Below are 16,355 nucleotides of genomic sequence, written 5' to 3'. Positions count from 1 at the left end.
AATATAACTAACTCTTATTCTCTGTCTGATTATTTTCTCATATGCTTTTGAAGCAAAGATGCAGAAGACAGAAGAACCCTGTTGTGTACAAAGATTTATCAGATAGGTAATTTTTATAAGATTATTTATGACATTTTACACCAATTATATTGTATTCTGTAGCTTAATTTAGAGATATGAAAGAATTCTATTTTGGAAGCTTATATTTACTAACATTGGTTTTGATATTTTAACTCTGATGTTCTTTTGATATTATTCTTTTAACACCAGTTACTGGTTAATTATTTTTGTTTTTTGGGTAATGAGAAAAGAAGAACAACAAATGCTATAATAAATTTAAGTGTAGACAATAATAATAATAATAATTAATAATATAATAATAATAATAATGGGAAACAGCATGAAGAGGTTTTTGGTTTAATTTTATTGTTGGTAATAAAAGCTACTTTATCAGTAATGATATATTAACACATGAGTTGTTTTGCTTATCATCTTGCAGCTTTGAATATGGTCAGCTTGGGGTTCCTTATGGTAGCAAAGCTTATTACAAATGTGCTTTTGCAAAACCACTTTCTCAGAAATTCTGTATTTCTACATAATTTTGTATTCTTGTACTGCTATTTGTTTTTTGAGCTTTTTATTTTTTATAGTGAGATTGACAGAAAAGATAATGAGAGTGATAATGATCTGGAGGTAGGTGAAGCATTTTACAATGTAGCTAATTCATTAGTGTAAACCACAAAACTGTATAGTCATCATTATATACACAACAAAATAGGGACTTGCCATAACGAATGTTTAATGCTATGCATTGTGAGAAAAGAAACCCCAAACATACAGGAGTATTGTATACTCTCCCTCCCTCCCTCTCTCTACATTCACACTACAAGTCCTTATTCATTGATCAGAAGCCAGCATATGACAATAATAACAATTTTGCTACTTAACAAATACATAATTTGGTGCTTGATATGGGAGAGTACTCTTGAGGTAGAATTGCACAAAACAGACTGTACATGGCAATGATGATTTTCAGTCTGTGCTAGGCTGATCCAAGTACAAGAGTGTGTTTCTGGGTTGATCCCATATTTAGTGGAATTGTGCTGGCTGATTCCAGCATTGAAAAATGTATTTGATTTCAAATAACATGCATCGTAATTAAACTAATTTGGATATCAAAAGACTAGTATTAGTACTTTGAGACTTGGCCTGATCCCAGGCACAAGACATATAGTATGGACTGATCTCCAGATGGGGAGAAGGGTGTAATGAGACCTTAGTAAAGCAATATAAACAATTTTATCAAACAGGCTTGACATTATTATTAATATACAGTATGAGTATCCAGTTGGGGAAGAAGGTCAAAATAAATTAAAAATAACAGTTAAAAACAGCGGTGTATTTCTCAGGTGCTAATAATTAAATACAGGATTGTTGTTGATTCTCAAATCACTCTACTTCTTGTTATGAATATTTAATTTACATTGTTTTTACCTTATGGTTTTTATTTTGTAAACATCAGGATCATTCTAGAAGGTTATTTTCCATTAGGTAATAGTTGTTTTTAGGAAATATCAATTGTGACCTGAGGTCAAGTAGAGACCTATATATAATCCTGTAACTGAGAGGAATTTTTGAGTTGTGCATTAAGATCTAGGCCTTTGAAGTTGTATTATATGTTGTGTCCAGTTGGGTTCAATTTTATTTCTTCAAATTGTTGAAGTCTAGTGATTTTGTTCTTTGGAAATACAAAAGTGCTCTGATACAAATCTTGGATAGAGATATTCACTGGAATTTAAAGTGAATTCAAAGCTGAAATCATGTTACTGTGATTCGACAAACAACTGTTGACACATCAACACTCTATAAGCTACTACAGATACATCATTGCTTTCAGTTTTCAGATTTATTCTGGACTTCTGTTAAGTTATATTCAGGACTTTAAATTATTAGAACTTGTGTCTGTAGTTCTTGGATTATTTTGGGATTTAATTTGCAATACTGTAAGTTCTTTTTGCTCATTTTCACTTTGTATTCAAAGGGAAATAAATTAATTTTTGAATTTTACCAAATTTGTTGTCATTCACTATTTTCTGTTACTTATTTTAAGAGCATAGACTCATAACATTCTGCAGTCCAGCAAATAATAAACATTATCCACTTTTTGTAAGAATAAAAGAGTCCTTGACAGTTAGTCCCTGAGTTAGATTTTCTAGCTATACCTGCACACAGTTGTCTGCTGTGTCAAGCAATTGTTACTTTTTTAAATGGAATTCCAGAACAACTGAAGCAAAGTTTTGATAATTCTTCCTTTTGTTTTTGCAACATCCCGTTCAAATCCAAGCTTGTTATTGATGGTGATCAAGGTTAAACTTCTGTGGATACTGATCATACACAAATAATGTTATATATTTAGTTTGATGATGAGACTCAAAATTAGTTATCTGTAACTTCAAAAGCCCAGCAAAAGTGACTGATGATGTGATACTGCCAGCACACCCTTTACTTTGATTGGATTTTTGAATATTGTTCACCTTTAGTGACTATTTCAGGTATACTGAACAGGATTCTACAAGTAGCCCCAAACAGACAGCCAGTCAAGGGGTTAACAATAGCTTCCTGTATGATGTATGGTCTACCTCTCAATGTAACAATAGCTTCCTGTATGAGGCATGGTCTACCTCCTAATGTGACAATAGCTTCCTGTAGGAGGCATGGTCTACCTCCCAATGCAACAATAGCTTCCTGTAGGAGGCATGGTCTACCTCCCAATGCAACAATAGCTTCCTATAGGAGGCATGGTCTACCTCCCAGTGTAACAATAGCTTCCTGTATGAGGTATGGTCTACCTCCCAATGTAACAATAGCTTCCTGTAGGAGGCATGGTCTACCTCCCAATGTAACAATAGTTTCCTGTAGGAGGCATGGTCTACCTCCCAATGTAACAATAGCTTCCTGTATGAGGCATGGTCTACCTCCCAATGTACAAAACATGATACAGATGAACAGACACATCTAATTTCATATCATCATAACAGCCCGAAATGTTGTTAACAATTTTCTTTTGAAAAAAGGAGGAAAGAAAGAATGCTTTCTTAAGATATAGCTATATACTGATAAAAAAAAATATATCACCACAGTTATTAGTAAGCTAAAGCATAGCCTAAATCTTGCTGTTTTTTAAATACAATTAATGAGGGTTGTCATGTTGTGTATAAACTAAAATATCATATTTGATACTCATATCTACTGAGGAATATATGGATATTAAATCTTTAGCTACTTGAAACTTAAAAATATTTTTTTTTATACAAGGTACAAATTTAAGTGTTACAGGGGCATAATTCTAACAAAATAGTTCTTGTTCAGTTTTTGTAAGTCATCTTTTTTTATTTCAGAGTGATGATCAACCTGAGAAAGACAACGGTGCTGGCATATCGGATTTGGATAGCTTTTATAAATGGTACAATTGTTTGTAGCTCACTAGAGTACAGTTGTTTTGCAAATGGATTTTATTGCAAAAAAATTACATAACTAACTTAAGAAATTGACATTTTTGCAGGCTGCCATAGGAAAAGCTGGACATAGAGATCACCTTTGCATGCATGTGAGTGTTGTTTTGTACATTTCATCTGTCCATTTTCTAAATTACCTCATTGTATTAGCTTCCATGTGTTCATTTTCTTGCATCCATGTTACTTGATATGGGATACATTTCGATGTATGACAATACCACTTTACCAAAAGTGCAGGTGCTGGCCACAGCCAGTACCACTGACACCTTCTATCAGGTCCACTCCTTCCTCAGTTCAGTAAGGAGGAGGAGGAGGTCTGGTGATTAACTTTTACCACCTCTTACACCTGGACTTGTGCTAGAAACCATCTTGTGCACAGTTCAACAAGATCCTTTTCATTTTGTAAAAGATCTTAGGGATACAACCTCAACCAGACTTATTTCTTTCTGATTCCTTCATGTCCTGGTGGATGAATTGGGACAGATTCTTGCCTGAAGTCCCCATGTATGCATCTGACCCCCCACTCCTAGTTGTTTGTCAGTGCATCAGATTCTAGTTGGGGCACTCATTAAGAACCAGAATCTCTAGAAATGCAAGGGTGCATGGCAGAGAATGGGGCCCGTGTGACATGTAGAATATCTCTGATACCAAGGAGGCATACATGCCTCTTCTCTTTGCATGGAGATCTGGAACCTTCTCTTTAGGGCCACCACAGGGAACATAAGCCTCTGATATTCTGAGAAATGGTAATATTTTCATATAGCCTGTCCAGAAATGGCAGAGTCATCCACATAAAATGGTCTCTTTATCACTCCATAACAGAGTTCCTTTTCACACTGTAGGGAAGACCCCTAGTGGACCTGTTTGTGACCAAACTCAGGAACAGACCCCCTTTTTACATTTCTCGTTTACTGTACCAGGGAGCAAGGCAGTGGACACCTTCGGCCTCCAATGGGATCAGTTATTCGCATATGCCTTCCCACCATTCTAACTGCTAACTCACATTCTGCAAAAAGACAGAACTTCCACTAATCAGAATGTTATCACCTGTAATCCCAGCAGTTATAGTTTATTGATCTTTTAGACCTGTTGATTGACTGACCCAGGTTTCTACTTCACATGAGTGATCTTCTGTCACAACACCAGGGATTCCTTCTCCAAGCGAAACCTTAATATTCTACACCATCATGCTTGGCTCATCTCAAGGGATCTCTATGCCAGAACAAGTTTTCAGGCAAGTTGCTAGTAACATCATTCAAGCCAGGAGAGCTTCTACATCAAAGGGCTAAGATGCTAGGTAGAGAATCGTCTGTAATTGGTGCAGTAACACCATGATTGTAGCCATCCCTCTGTAGTTTGATTTGCTGACTTACTTTTATTCCTGTTTTAGAACAAAAGATGTTCATTATCTTCTATTAGGGGCTTTAGAACGGCACCTTGCCAGTCTTATTAGATACCTTGAGCTGCAGAGACCTGCCTCCCACTTTCCTACAACAAAACTGAGTCCTCCTATCAGGACTTCACACTCAAGACTGTGTTTTTACTTGCCCTATTATCTCTGAGAAGATAAAACATGAGTCATGCCATGTCTGTCAACACTGACTCTCTGAGTTTAATGGGAATTGTGATTATGTGTTTCTTCTCTCTTTCTCTTTCTGATTTTCTTCATCAGCAGGTATTTTTAGGTAAATGTCAGTAACTCTAGATAGCTCCACAATCAAAAGAGGGTATCAGTCCATTAACAGTCAAGACCTTTCCTTGGTAAAACTGAAAGTTCATGAGGTTTAAGCCATTGCTGCCTCAAGGGCCTGGCTTAATGAGTCATACTTTGAGGACATGATGAAGGCAGCATTTTGGCATTCAGCCAATGTGGGTGAGAAAGCTTGCCAGTAGCTTCTCATGGGTCAATGGTTCTTTCCAGGGTTTTCCTGGGTTCTTCGTCCACCATTAATACTGGCCGTCATGTATAGCCTATCGTGTGCTGAAAAATGGCATTAAACCCCACAACAACAACAACAAAAAAAGCATTTTGGCATTCCCATACTATCTTCTCCTTTTACCTCTTATCAGAACTAAATGCAGGCATTTTTTTTCTCTTGGACCCATCATTGCATCACATCATGTTCCACAGAGTGACACCAACATTCTATAACATGGACCTCCTTCAAAGGTGAGTACATTCCGTTTGCTGTTTTTTTATAAGTTTATTAATCCTTTACCTCATAGATTGTATGGCTTTTTAGCCCTTCGATATACATATAGCATAGTTACTCAGTGCAGTGTGCTGTAAATAGAACACCTGTTTCTTATTCGACTCCATACACATAGGTCTACCTGTTAACTGTTAAGCAGTTACGTTTAAGAGCAATTTTAACCATTTTATATTTTTGGCTTACATATTTAATGTATGGAAATATTTAAGAGTAAAATCCAATTGTTATACTGTAGCTGTATAATTATTTTTCAGGAAAGAATTTTTTTTATGTGCTTTAAAATTTTCACCATCAAGTCAGCAAAACCGCTTGACCAGTTGAAGATGCCATTTCTCATACTTGAAATTTACAAGTTCTTTGCATCTACCCAGTTACTTTAAATAGCAGATTTTGACCAAAGCATAAACAACGACAACGTGATTTGACGTAATGGTCATTCACACCAATGAAAGTGGTATATAAAAGGGGTTTTTCCCTGAAGGTGGCGCTACAAAAACTCACTTGAAATGGCTGATATTTATATCAGGCATCAAAAGGTGCTTCCATTAGAATGGGGTAGAGGCGTCAAAAGGCACTTGTACGTGAATCAGGTAGAGGTGTCCAAAGGCACTTCCATGCAAATGGAGTAGAGGCTTCCAAAGGCGCTTGCATGATGTAAAGGGTTAAGAGCATAAGCCTACCCACCTAACTCACAAATTCTGCTGTGCACTTACAATGGGTAACTTATTGCTGCTATTAAAATGTAGGGTTGGGGGAAGGGTAAACTAATATTAATAATGGAATACTTACCCATTATTATTCCCAAATGCCCTCCTTCCACCACATTCTTATGTCCTGGAATAATTGTTTAGAACTTTATTCATTATGATTAGAGATTGAATTTTTTAAACTATTTGGGATTTAATTCACAGTACCTTGAGTTATTTTTAAATGTTGCTATTGCAGACTGATATTTCAGTTGGTTGGAGGGTTGTGGTAGTTGAAGAATGCCACAATTGACTAAACCATAGTTAAGTTTTTTTCTAATGAATCAAATGTGTCTAATCACATTTGACTATATATAATAGGACATATTTATTTCATTAAAGAAATTGTACTCCTAGTTCAACTGACTGAAGCGTTCCTTCAGTACCATTACTCTTTAAACAACTAACTGAAATGTAAGTCAACAAAGCTTGATAAATGCAACTACTACATTGCATATGGATTTATTTTGATAAAACAGGCATCAGAGTAATTGTAATGTTAATAAAGCAATTAGACTCATAGCTGTATTGCAGTTCAACATGGGCTGCCAACTACCAGTATATGATATTGAAAATTTGGCCTCTCATTTTCCTGTTGAAGCTGTATGATTGTTATTTTTTCACTACCATTTTACAACATGCCAGCAGATCTTAATCTGTGCTGTTCTATTAATGAGTTTGAATGGTCAGTGTGATAGTAATGATGGTACCTCATAAATGATGTTCAGCTGTATGTTGACTCACAATTCCTTGGAATACTTTCTAAGATCTGATTTTTTACTGGATTTATTTGTGGAGATTCTTCATTTCATTTTTGTATTTTTATGTGACATCAAAGTTTCTATTAATATAAACAGAAACATTCTCACTGTTCAAAATGAAAAAGATTTGTATGGATTTTATTGCTTCTTTTAAATGGTATTGAACAACAAAAGTAAATGAATCCACTACAGTAACATGTACCATATTTATGCCAATGCTGAAAAAAAATGTACTGGAATAATGCTTGATATGATTGGATCATGGCTACTAAATGGCAGCTGCATCTACTGCGTTAGAGAGTGCAGCTATTATTTGCAACTCTACTCTGATGCATACAACTGAACAAAAGATGCCTTTCCAAGTCACACAAAAAATGTACTGGATTCTTTTATCAACCATTTAAACACTTGTGATCTTATTCAAGGTAGGTCTGGCTTTCAACAGGATCTCTCATGAATGTGAAACTGTACTCATATCTGTAATTGATAAATGGCTGAAAGCATTAAAGAGACATGATTTGCACTATTAAGATTGATGTTCATAAAGCTTTTGATGTTGTAGACCATATAATTTTTAAAAATACAATCCATCATCATAATGAAAACATCCTCAATCTATTGACTTTTTACTTAACTGATCAAGTATAAAACATATCTTTGAAATGGATCACCTTTCCAAATGTAAAAATATTAATTGTGATATAAAAAGATAACATACTTGGTATATATGTAGATAACAATCTAATTTGGTCTTTTCACATTAAACATGTTTTTCAAAGCAATTTAAGTCTCATCTTTGGCTATGTAAGATAGTGAGAACATTCGTTCCTTTTTAGTATAGGGTCGTCTTATTGTAAAAGTTATATTTAGACACATTGGGACTATTGTAATGTAATTTATGGTAATACTTCTAATTTAAAGATTGAAAACATTTCAGATTCCAGAAGAGGGCATATAATTTAATTCAAGTTGAATTTATAGAACGTTTTCATGATGCAGCGAATAAACATTTTTTGGCCAAAAGAATATTCTTTAGCGAGACCTTATTGATGTATAAGTAATTAGAAAAGCCATTCCTGTCTAACTAAGGAATATATTTCACCAAAGAAATGCTGATGTAATTCCAAATTTAAGGTCTGTTAGAAGTAAAATTTACATTGTATCAAAGCCAAAAGAAAGGAATTGATTAAAATAAAAGGACTTTTAGTATACCTGTCCACTGGTAAGGAACATTTCTTCTTGGCATAATCAATTTCTCAAATGGATGGAGTCACAAGAGATTGAAACGGTTCAAAGTAATATAAATATATCCTGCTTTTCCTTCTTATTCATTTTTCTCACATAAGAGTTTTTAATAACAAAATGATATTTTATTGGTTTGTATGCTCACAAATACTTGTGCATGTGTATATGTTGATGTGTATGTTGTACATAACAGAAGCCCTCATGGTAGATTAATTTTTTTACCTGAGTTGTGTTGTCAAAATAAATTCATTTAGTATTAATAGTAGTAGTTTAGATTAGTTCCTGTACCAAGTTATGTTATGTTGTCTAAATAAATTAGATAATGTAAATTGTGACCTAAGGTCAAGTGAGGACTTTATTATCAAATTTTTCTAGAAATTATGCATTCATGCTTAAAGATCTAAGCAAAATCAATTGTATTATTGTCTTGTCCATTACTTCGTATGGGCTGGAGTTTTATTTTATCAAAATTATTTATTAATTGGAAACATAAAGTTCTCATTAAAAAAAAACATTCTTGGATATAGAGACTTGAATTTATTGTGAAATTTCAGTAATGATATATTCTTGGATTTTATTATTGTATTACTGTGACCCAAGAAAAGACTGTTGGCACATAATCACTACACAGGCCACCACAGACACATCCTCTGGTGAAATATGCATTACTGGTGCAAAATGTAATGTGTGAAGTCTTCTTCAAGTTATTCATGTTATTAAACTCTCTTTACCAAAGAAATACATTTATGAATCATTTTGAGAGTACTTTTTCTGTGACACAGTTTACCATATCAAGTTATAGTTTTGAGCTGCCACTCATATTTGTTTCCACTTGTTGCCTTAGTCTTGTTATTGTTGATGTTGTTGGAACTGCTGTTGCTGTGTTTTGTTATTGTAAGTGGAATGTACTCCCATTCTCTGACTTAAAAATTTTCCAGATAAAATTGTTCTGTATACATATAATGAGGGAGAGAATTGTGATCTGTTATATGAAAGTTGATTGAGAGACACGTTCATAATTTCTTGTTGCCATTTTTTAGGATTGGCATGTACTAGACAACATACATGCTGTATAATCAGCTATCTTGAGTTTTATACTTGATCTGCCTTGGGGTGGGGTGGGGATAGAGAGAGAAGAGGATGACACTTTTGAAACAGTTTTGTCTGTCTCATACCAAGGAAATAGGAGCCAGCAGCAGATCTTGGCTACTCTGCACTTGTATTGAAATGCAACCATTGGAGTACGAGTCTAATGCTGTACTAGCTAAGCTACTATAGCGTCCACAGAGAGAGTGTCTGCTAGATCACATGACATGATCCCAGATCTTACTCATCTTAATGTTCTGTGAATGAGTTGTGCTTAAAGAAAACAAAATTGTAACTGGGTATGACTTAATCCTGTAATTCTGTTCTGTTTTGTATATTAAATGTCCCACATGCTTGAGGATATAGGAAGAAATAACCATAACTGGAGTAAGTTCACATGCATCAGTTAAATTAGATTATCATATATATATATATATATATATATAGACATTTACCTTGATCCTTGCTTTACTCTAAAAGAATGATAATATTTCAGTTATCTCCCTTTGAAGTTTTAATCAAACTTTCTCTTCTTTTATTTAAGTGATACCACTGAGAAGAGCTGGATCAAGGCCTTTAAAGACCCACAGAGAGAGTGGAGAATAAAAAAGACGTACACCAAAGGTTATATTAAAAGCGGACAGTTGGAAGAGCTAGAAAAAGAGCATGTGAATCAAAAGGTACTTGAAAACTGATTGTGACTTCAGTGCATTTGTGATGTTTAGCTTTCCTTGAATATTGATGTTACCAGTATGATACCTAAAATACTGTAAAATCTGTACAATATTTTTGTACCAAATATAAATGGATGTATGGATGAAAGAATGACAAACTCGTAAGATTTATAATCCAAACTTCTAATATTTGTTCCAGTTTCTTTGTTTGGTAATTAGTACAGCTGTCAGCATTTTTTTAAAAGTTCACTTCTGCCTTCTTACATACTTGCTAATAAAAACTCGTTGATTTATATGTTGCTTCACCTTAATGAGTATACATTTTTTAAAACTTACAAATAGATGATTTGTAATGCATATCACCGACAATAAGAATATGTAGAAATTACTTGGCTATAGCCTTGACTGTTTGAAAACAAATAAGATTGTTATCCATATTTTACAGTGTACATATAATGATACAGGTAAGCATCCTGGCCTTAAGGTGTCTGTACCTGCAAGTCTCCTTACGATAAACTCTGCCACTTGCTTGTATTCCATTCTGTTTGGGGCTGACTATATGAATATCTATTTCTGCTTTTATCTTTTTGCTCTTGTCCATAGTTTGGCTCTTGCAACTTACGTGATGGGTCGCTCATGCATGCAGTCAACTTAATATGCACTATTCTGTTCACTGTGCTGAACATGTGTTGTACAAAACACCTTTTTTCACTGCTTTTAATTGGGTAGCCTAGCTATGTCCTTTAGTTGCATTTTGAAAGGGCAACCTAGCTTGATATGCCTCTTTACGTTTACCTCAGGTCATCTTTAACAATCAAATTTAAAGATGGAAAAATATAAGGACACTTTTTAATGATTGTAGCTGTTTGTTATTGTAAATACATGGTAGTTCAAGAACATCTAAGTTAGTAGTTCAAGTTCCATAAGATGTATGCTCTATAGGAATGTTTTTGTGATTTTCAAGTTGTATTGTGATACAGTCAAACCCGGTTATCTCGATTACGTCGGGGGTGTAAAAAAATCGTCGACATAACCGGGTCCCGAGATATCCGGGTTCATAAAAACCGGTAATTTTAAAAATGTCCTTGAGCATTACTCCTGTCTCTTGCTGGTGTTTACTGGAATCCCCTCCCACTGCATGTTACAATAAAATAAACAAAACGCTTAATTGATAATAAAATGAAATGAACTAACCTGGTGTTGTTATCATTTATTCCTTTTTTATCATCATAAGTAATTTATTAAAGAAAAAATATATCTATGAACTCCTTATATCACATGTAGCGTATGCATCCATTACTGTAGTGTGCATCACTTATGTCAGATAACACACGACGCATTTTTATAATTGATGTGAATATTGAAAAACAAATCATGTTTGGTTGTACTCAGAGGTTTGAATATGTTATCAGATTGAAAAATGGATCAAAGAAAATCACAAACGAGAAAGTGAGACAGAAACATCCACCGATTGCTTTCAGGCACCCGCCATTCACGCATAACGCGGTGTTAGGTGCAAAATAACCAAGATTGTATTATATCCAGGTTAATATATGACAGTATCTCGCAGATAAAGATCAATAAATGTTTTTGAAAATACATGTACATGTACATGTACATTGACTGTGAGTGCAAATGACACTCCTTTCGCTAGCATGGGTTACAAAGAGTATTTATTAAAGCAAGTTAATGTTGAGTAGACTACTTACCCCGCAGGCATCAATGCGAGTTTGTATCAATTATGATTCCAGTCAAATAGCTGGATGACAGGTGATATCTTTACCAGCTGGTTACGCAAGTTAGATCGCCACTTACAGTTTGAAAAACGAAAGATCGCATTGATAATAGACAACTGCCGTGCTCACCCACGTGTAGAAGGGTTACAAGCAATCACAGTGTATTTTCTTCCTCCCAATGCTACCAGTAAGCTTCAGCCACTCGACCAAGGAATAATTCAGGCTTTTAAAATCCATTATCGGAAAGCTTTAGTTTGCAATTATTTGCTTGCAGTTGAGGAAAAGCGATCCTATAAACCAACTCTGCTAGACGCCATCATGTATGCCCGTGCAGCTTGGAACAGTGTATCGCCGAAAACCATTCAAAACTGCTGGTTCCATTGTATTTTTCCGGAAATTTCTGATGAAGAATTTCACCAGCAGTGTTTAATTGCACAAGAAATTAAAGAGCCTCAATCAGAAATAGGTCTTGAAGCGATGGCTGATGAGATTGCGGACTCCATAGGCATTGCTCGGGATGAATTTTCTAATTATGTTCACGTGGATGATGATGCCAATGCCTATGGTGAACTTACTGATGAGGAAATAATCCAATCGGTGACAACGAAGCAGATACAATCATGCAAGCAAGATGATGATGATGATGATGATGATCAGCCTATCACTATCCCAAGCTACAGTGAAATGGCTGAATGCATTAAAAAAATGAAATTGTTTGTGGCAAGTGTCGACGGTGCCAAGCATATGTATGAAAACGTAAGTGCTTTTGAATCGTTCTTGTACAATTTCTGTGAGATTGACGTTAAAAAGTTGCATTTCGTCGAATTAAGCGGGTCCACATGTTACTTCGGACCGAAACTTATGCCCGACATAACCGGGTTATCGACTTAACAGAGGTCGAGATAAGCGGGTAAAAAATAGCTTAACAAAGAAGAATTTTTTCGGGACCGGACCAAAACGCTCGACATAAGCGGGTTGTCGAGATAACCGAGGTCGAGATAAGTGGGTTTGACTGTATCTCCAAATTCTTGTCCATAATATCATACTGTTTATAGTATTCCAATGTAATTAGTCATTCTGTTTAAAGGACAGATGTGCCATAACTGAAAATTCCATTTTTTCCCCCCACTGGGTGTCTCAGATCCATACAATATCACCAATCTGTTTTGTTTTTTTCTCCAATGTCCTTGCACCAAATTAAACAACAACATACTGCAGTAATGCTGACAGTACAGCTCATGTATTTTCAGAACTCCATGTATTGTATGATAGGGGAGATAATTATGTAAAAATCTTCCACCATCGTTCTGTGCAACCTGATGGTGTTGCCATAGCATCTATTGGAGGAATGCTCTTAACTCCATGCTTTCTCACAAAGTCATCGAGGATGACCACCTAGAAACGGACATGGTCTCTATCAAATGGGCATGGTTTTCTGTGTTTGACCCCTGGAAACATCCTCTTTAGAGGTTTATGGAGAGTGAGAGAGGTGCCAATTTATCAACATCGTTATCACATTTCCTATTTCTAATTAAGGTTATGTAATAGATACTATGCCAAATCAAACTTAAGTTAATATTAACATAGTCGCAATGCCCCAAAAAGTACTAATATTACTGTACTTTCTTTCATTTTCAAAAGGCTGATTAACACATTTTGCAACAAGTTTATTTACTTTTTCAAAGAAATCTGAACAAACTTACTCACTGACTTGTCAAGACCTTGATGATCTTCTCTTGAACAGTGCAAAATTATCGGACTGTTCAGACATGAAAAGCATTCCTCAGTTGTATGTACATTTAAATTCCCAATGACAGCTGCATCTGTTTAAAAAAAAACAACGAAACAGAGGACACTGAATTTGCACTTAAATGCAAACCACATGTTTTATCATTCAACAGTAATGACCCAGTCACAAGGCTGAATATGCTTGTACACAGTTACAAACTTTATTTCAGTTGTGACTGCATTTATACTTAATGTGATTGGTCATTTCATTTATTGTTCTTTCCAATTAGGTATTTAGTAATTCTTTCATTCATTGCAAGATAAATTTGTTTCAGATCATATAACCCTTTGGAAACTTAAATGGTCTCTCCCTAATTAAAGAATTGGCTTGAGCATATGTTCTTCAGAAATAAAGACTGGGACCACTGTTAACACTGATATAAAATTTTAGCTTCAGAAGACATGTCAATTTCATCATGGGAAAGGTGAGTTTCTAAAACAAAGACATCTGACTTGGTGCTTTGTTCTTTGAAGCTCAAATTAAGGACTTGTAATTAACAGCGGAAATTTGGTAATTGTTTCTAATTAATTTTACCTCAACATATTGTTGAAATGAATAATAATGTGGTAAATTGTCAGATCCTAAAAATCTAAAATTTTCAACAAATTTAAGGCATTCTGCTTCATTGTATCCGCATGTGTCCTATTATTTGTTTGCTCTTTGTAAGGAAAGTATAAAACATTTTTGCCATGATAAAAAAAATAATCAGTCTTATAGAAATGATGCATCAATAATCAGTTCATACTATAGATCTAAGACATTTAATTATTTCAGTGCAATTTCCTGTTTGTGACTGTTAGAGCATTTGGCTGTTGAGACAAAAAAAACCACAAAAACAAGCAGACCAGTTTATTTCAATAATATTTAGTGGGTGTTTCTTACTTGGCATACTGCCTTGCAGTTAAAATGAATTACGTGATAGACATGGGATTGATTCCTAATCTTGATAGATTGATAAAATGATGGCTGTTACATTTACATTTTTCTAACAGGATGTAATGACTATGCAAATAAAAGACCTATCAGAAGCAGTAATACCAAGTTTGGTCTCTCCATTTATCTCAGATTAGATTAGTTCTTTCTATTGCATATTACAGAATCCTCTACTTAACACAAAACAAGAATTTAACAAAGTGCTAATGGATCTATTTCGAGTAAATTTAGCATAGTGAATCTGACTTTAAAAATTCTCATTGCTATGCTATCAGAATATTCAGATGTATTCATTTCCATATTTCTTTTGCGGTTCATGCAATATACTTTGTTAAGTATCATATGAAATTCAGTGATATTGCACTCCCTACAGTGAAAAGAATGATAAGGAACAATAGGTGTCGAACATTTTACAACAAAATCACATTAATATTTGACTGATGTGAAACAATATTGCACAGATTCTGATAGGTAATCCCATGCATGAACAGTTCTGGATCAGGTTAAGTGCTGGGCACAGGCGTCCAAGATTTCAAAACAGCCCTAACTTTCCTCAAAAGGGCACCAAAGCAAAAGTCTGTGTCCATTTGTCTATTTACTCAAAGTATCCATAATACCCAATAAACATGCACAAGAATAAAACGATGGTCAAATTTCAAGTGACAGGTTATTGTACATTTGTGTGAGTGTACATTTTCTTAGCAGGGAGGGAGGCTAATCCAGCTCAGACAAGTTCTCGGTAATATATTGTTCTATTTCTTCTGACATCCAATCACAGGATTATAAAGAAGTTATTGAAACTTGAGATTTTGTATTAAAACAGGACACCATGCAATTCGTTTTCTTATTTGAAATTATCTTATGATGAATGAAATGACAAATAGTCCAATCAGAAAGAGCAATCTAGCCCCATAAATTAAATGGCCTTGCAGTACATGTGTAGATAAAATTTAATAATTATGTATATTCAGCCTCGTGACTGGGTCATTATGTGATTCTGAAACTCAGAATTTGCTCTTGTTTTTGTTGTTTTTTATTTGTTTTTTTTTGTTGTTTGTTTTTTTTTTTTAAGTGGCTGTCAACTGGAATTTAACACATAATACATAGGTTCACTATAAACTTTATTGTAAATATAAATAATCTTTGGCATAATGGGGGAAAATCCTGTCACAACACACTGCACCAGCCAAGCTCTGAATTTTTTCGAAAGGAATACCTCTGGAAGAGATACTTGGGGGAGTTTGTAGGGTTGTGAAGAGTGTCTGACACCTGTATGTGGAGCCGCAAGGGGCTAATACGAGGTATATAGGGACACTGATAACTGACCGAAACTCAGTAAGTCTGATCCTGAAGATGCTATGATAACAAACATCAGCTGATACTTGATAAATGTACCGTAGGAAGCGAGTATGAAGTATATGGGCATAATAGTTGAGTACATTTAAGTAATGTCATAAATTGGGGTCAGAAGCAAAGTTGTGAATGCGTGAAACTTGGCAATGGACCAGATTTTCAATTGTTTCTATAGGAATACCTCAGGAAGAGAGACTTGGGGAGTTTGTAGGGTTGTGAGGAATGTCTTACATATGTATGTGGAGCTGCAGGGGTCTGATACGAAGTATATAGAGACACTGATAACTAAAGCTTCATAAGTCTG

General features: G+C 34.8%; 1 protein-coding gene across 1 annotated transcript in view; it reads left to right on the top strand.

Annotated features, from left to right (window-relative positions):
* The window catches only part of LOC149806328 (uncharacterized), a 237,878-nt gene that overhangs the window by 186,050 nt on the left and 35,473 nt on the right, over positions 1-16,355 (top strand). Inside the window, exons 26-29 of the mRNA XM_089951266.1 lie at positions 54-106; positions 651-693; positions 3,399-3,463; positions 10,111-10,246. Coding sequence (XP_089807392.1) covers positions 54-106; positions 651-693; positions 3,399-3,463; positions 10,111-10,246 — 297 coding nt within the window. The remainder of the gene's footprint in view (positions 1-53; positions 107-650; positions 694-3,398; positions 3,464-10,110; positions 10,247-16,355) is intronic.

This window comes from Sinohyriopsis cumingii, chromosome 1, assembly GCF_028554795.1.
Source record: "Sinohyriopsis cumingii isolate HCF-2022 chromosome 1, ASM2855479v2, whole genome shotgun sequence".
Lineage (NCBI taxonomy): Eukaryota > Metazoa > Mollusca > Bivalvia > Unionida > Unionidae > Sinohyriopsis > Sinohyriopsis cumingii.
The sequence above is the reverse complement of the archived record's forward strand: the minus strand, read 5'-3'. Positions and strand labels throughout refer to the sequence as shown.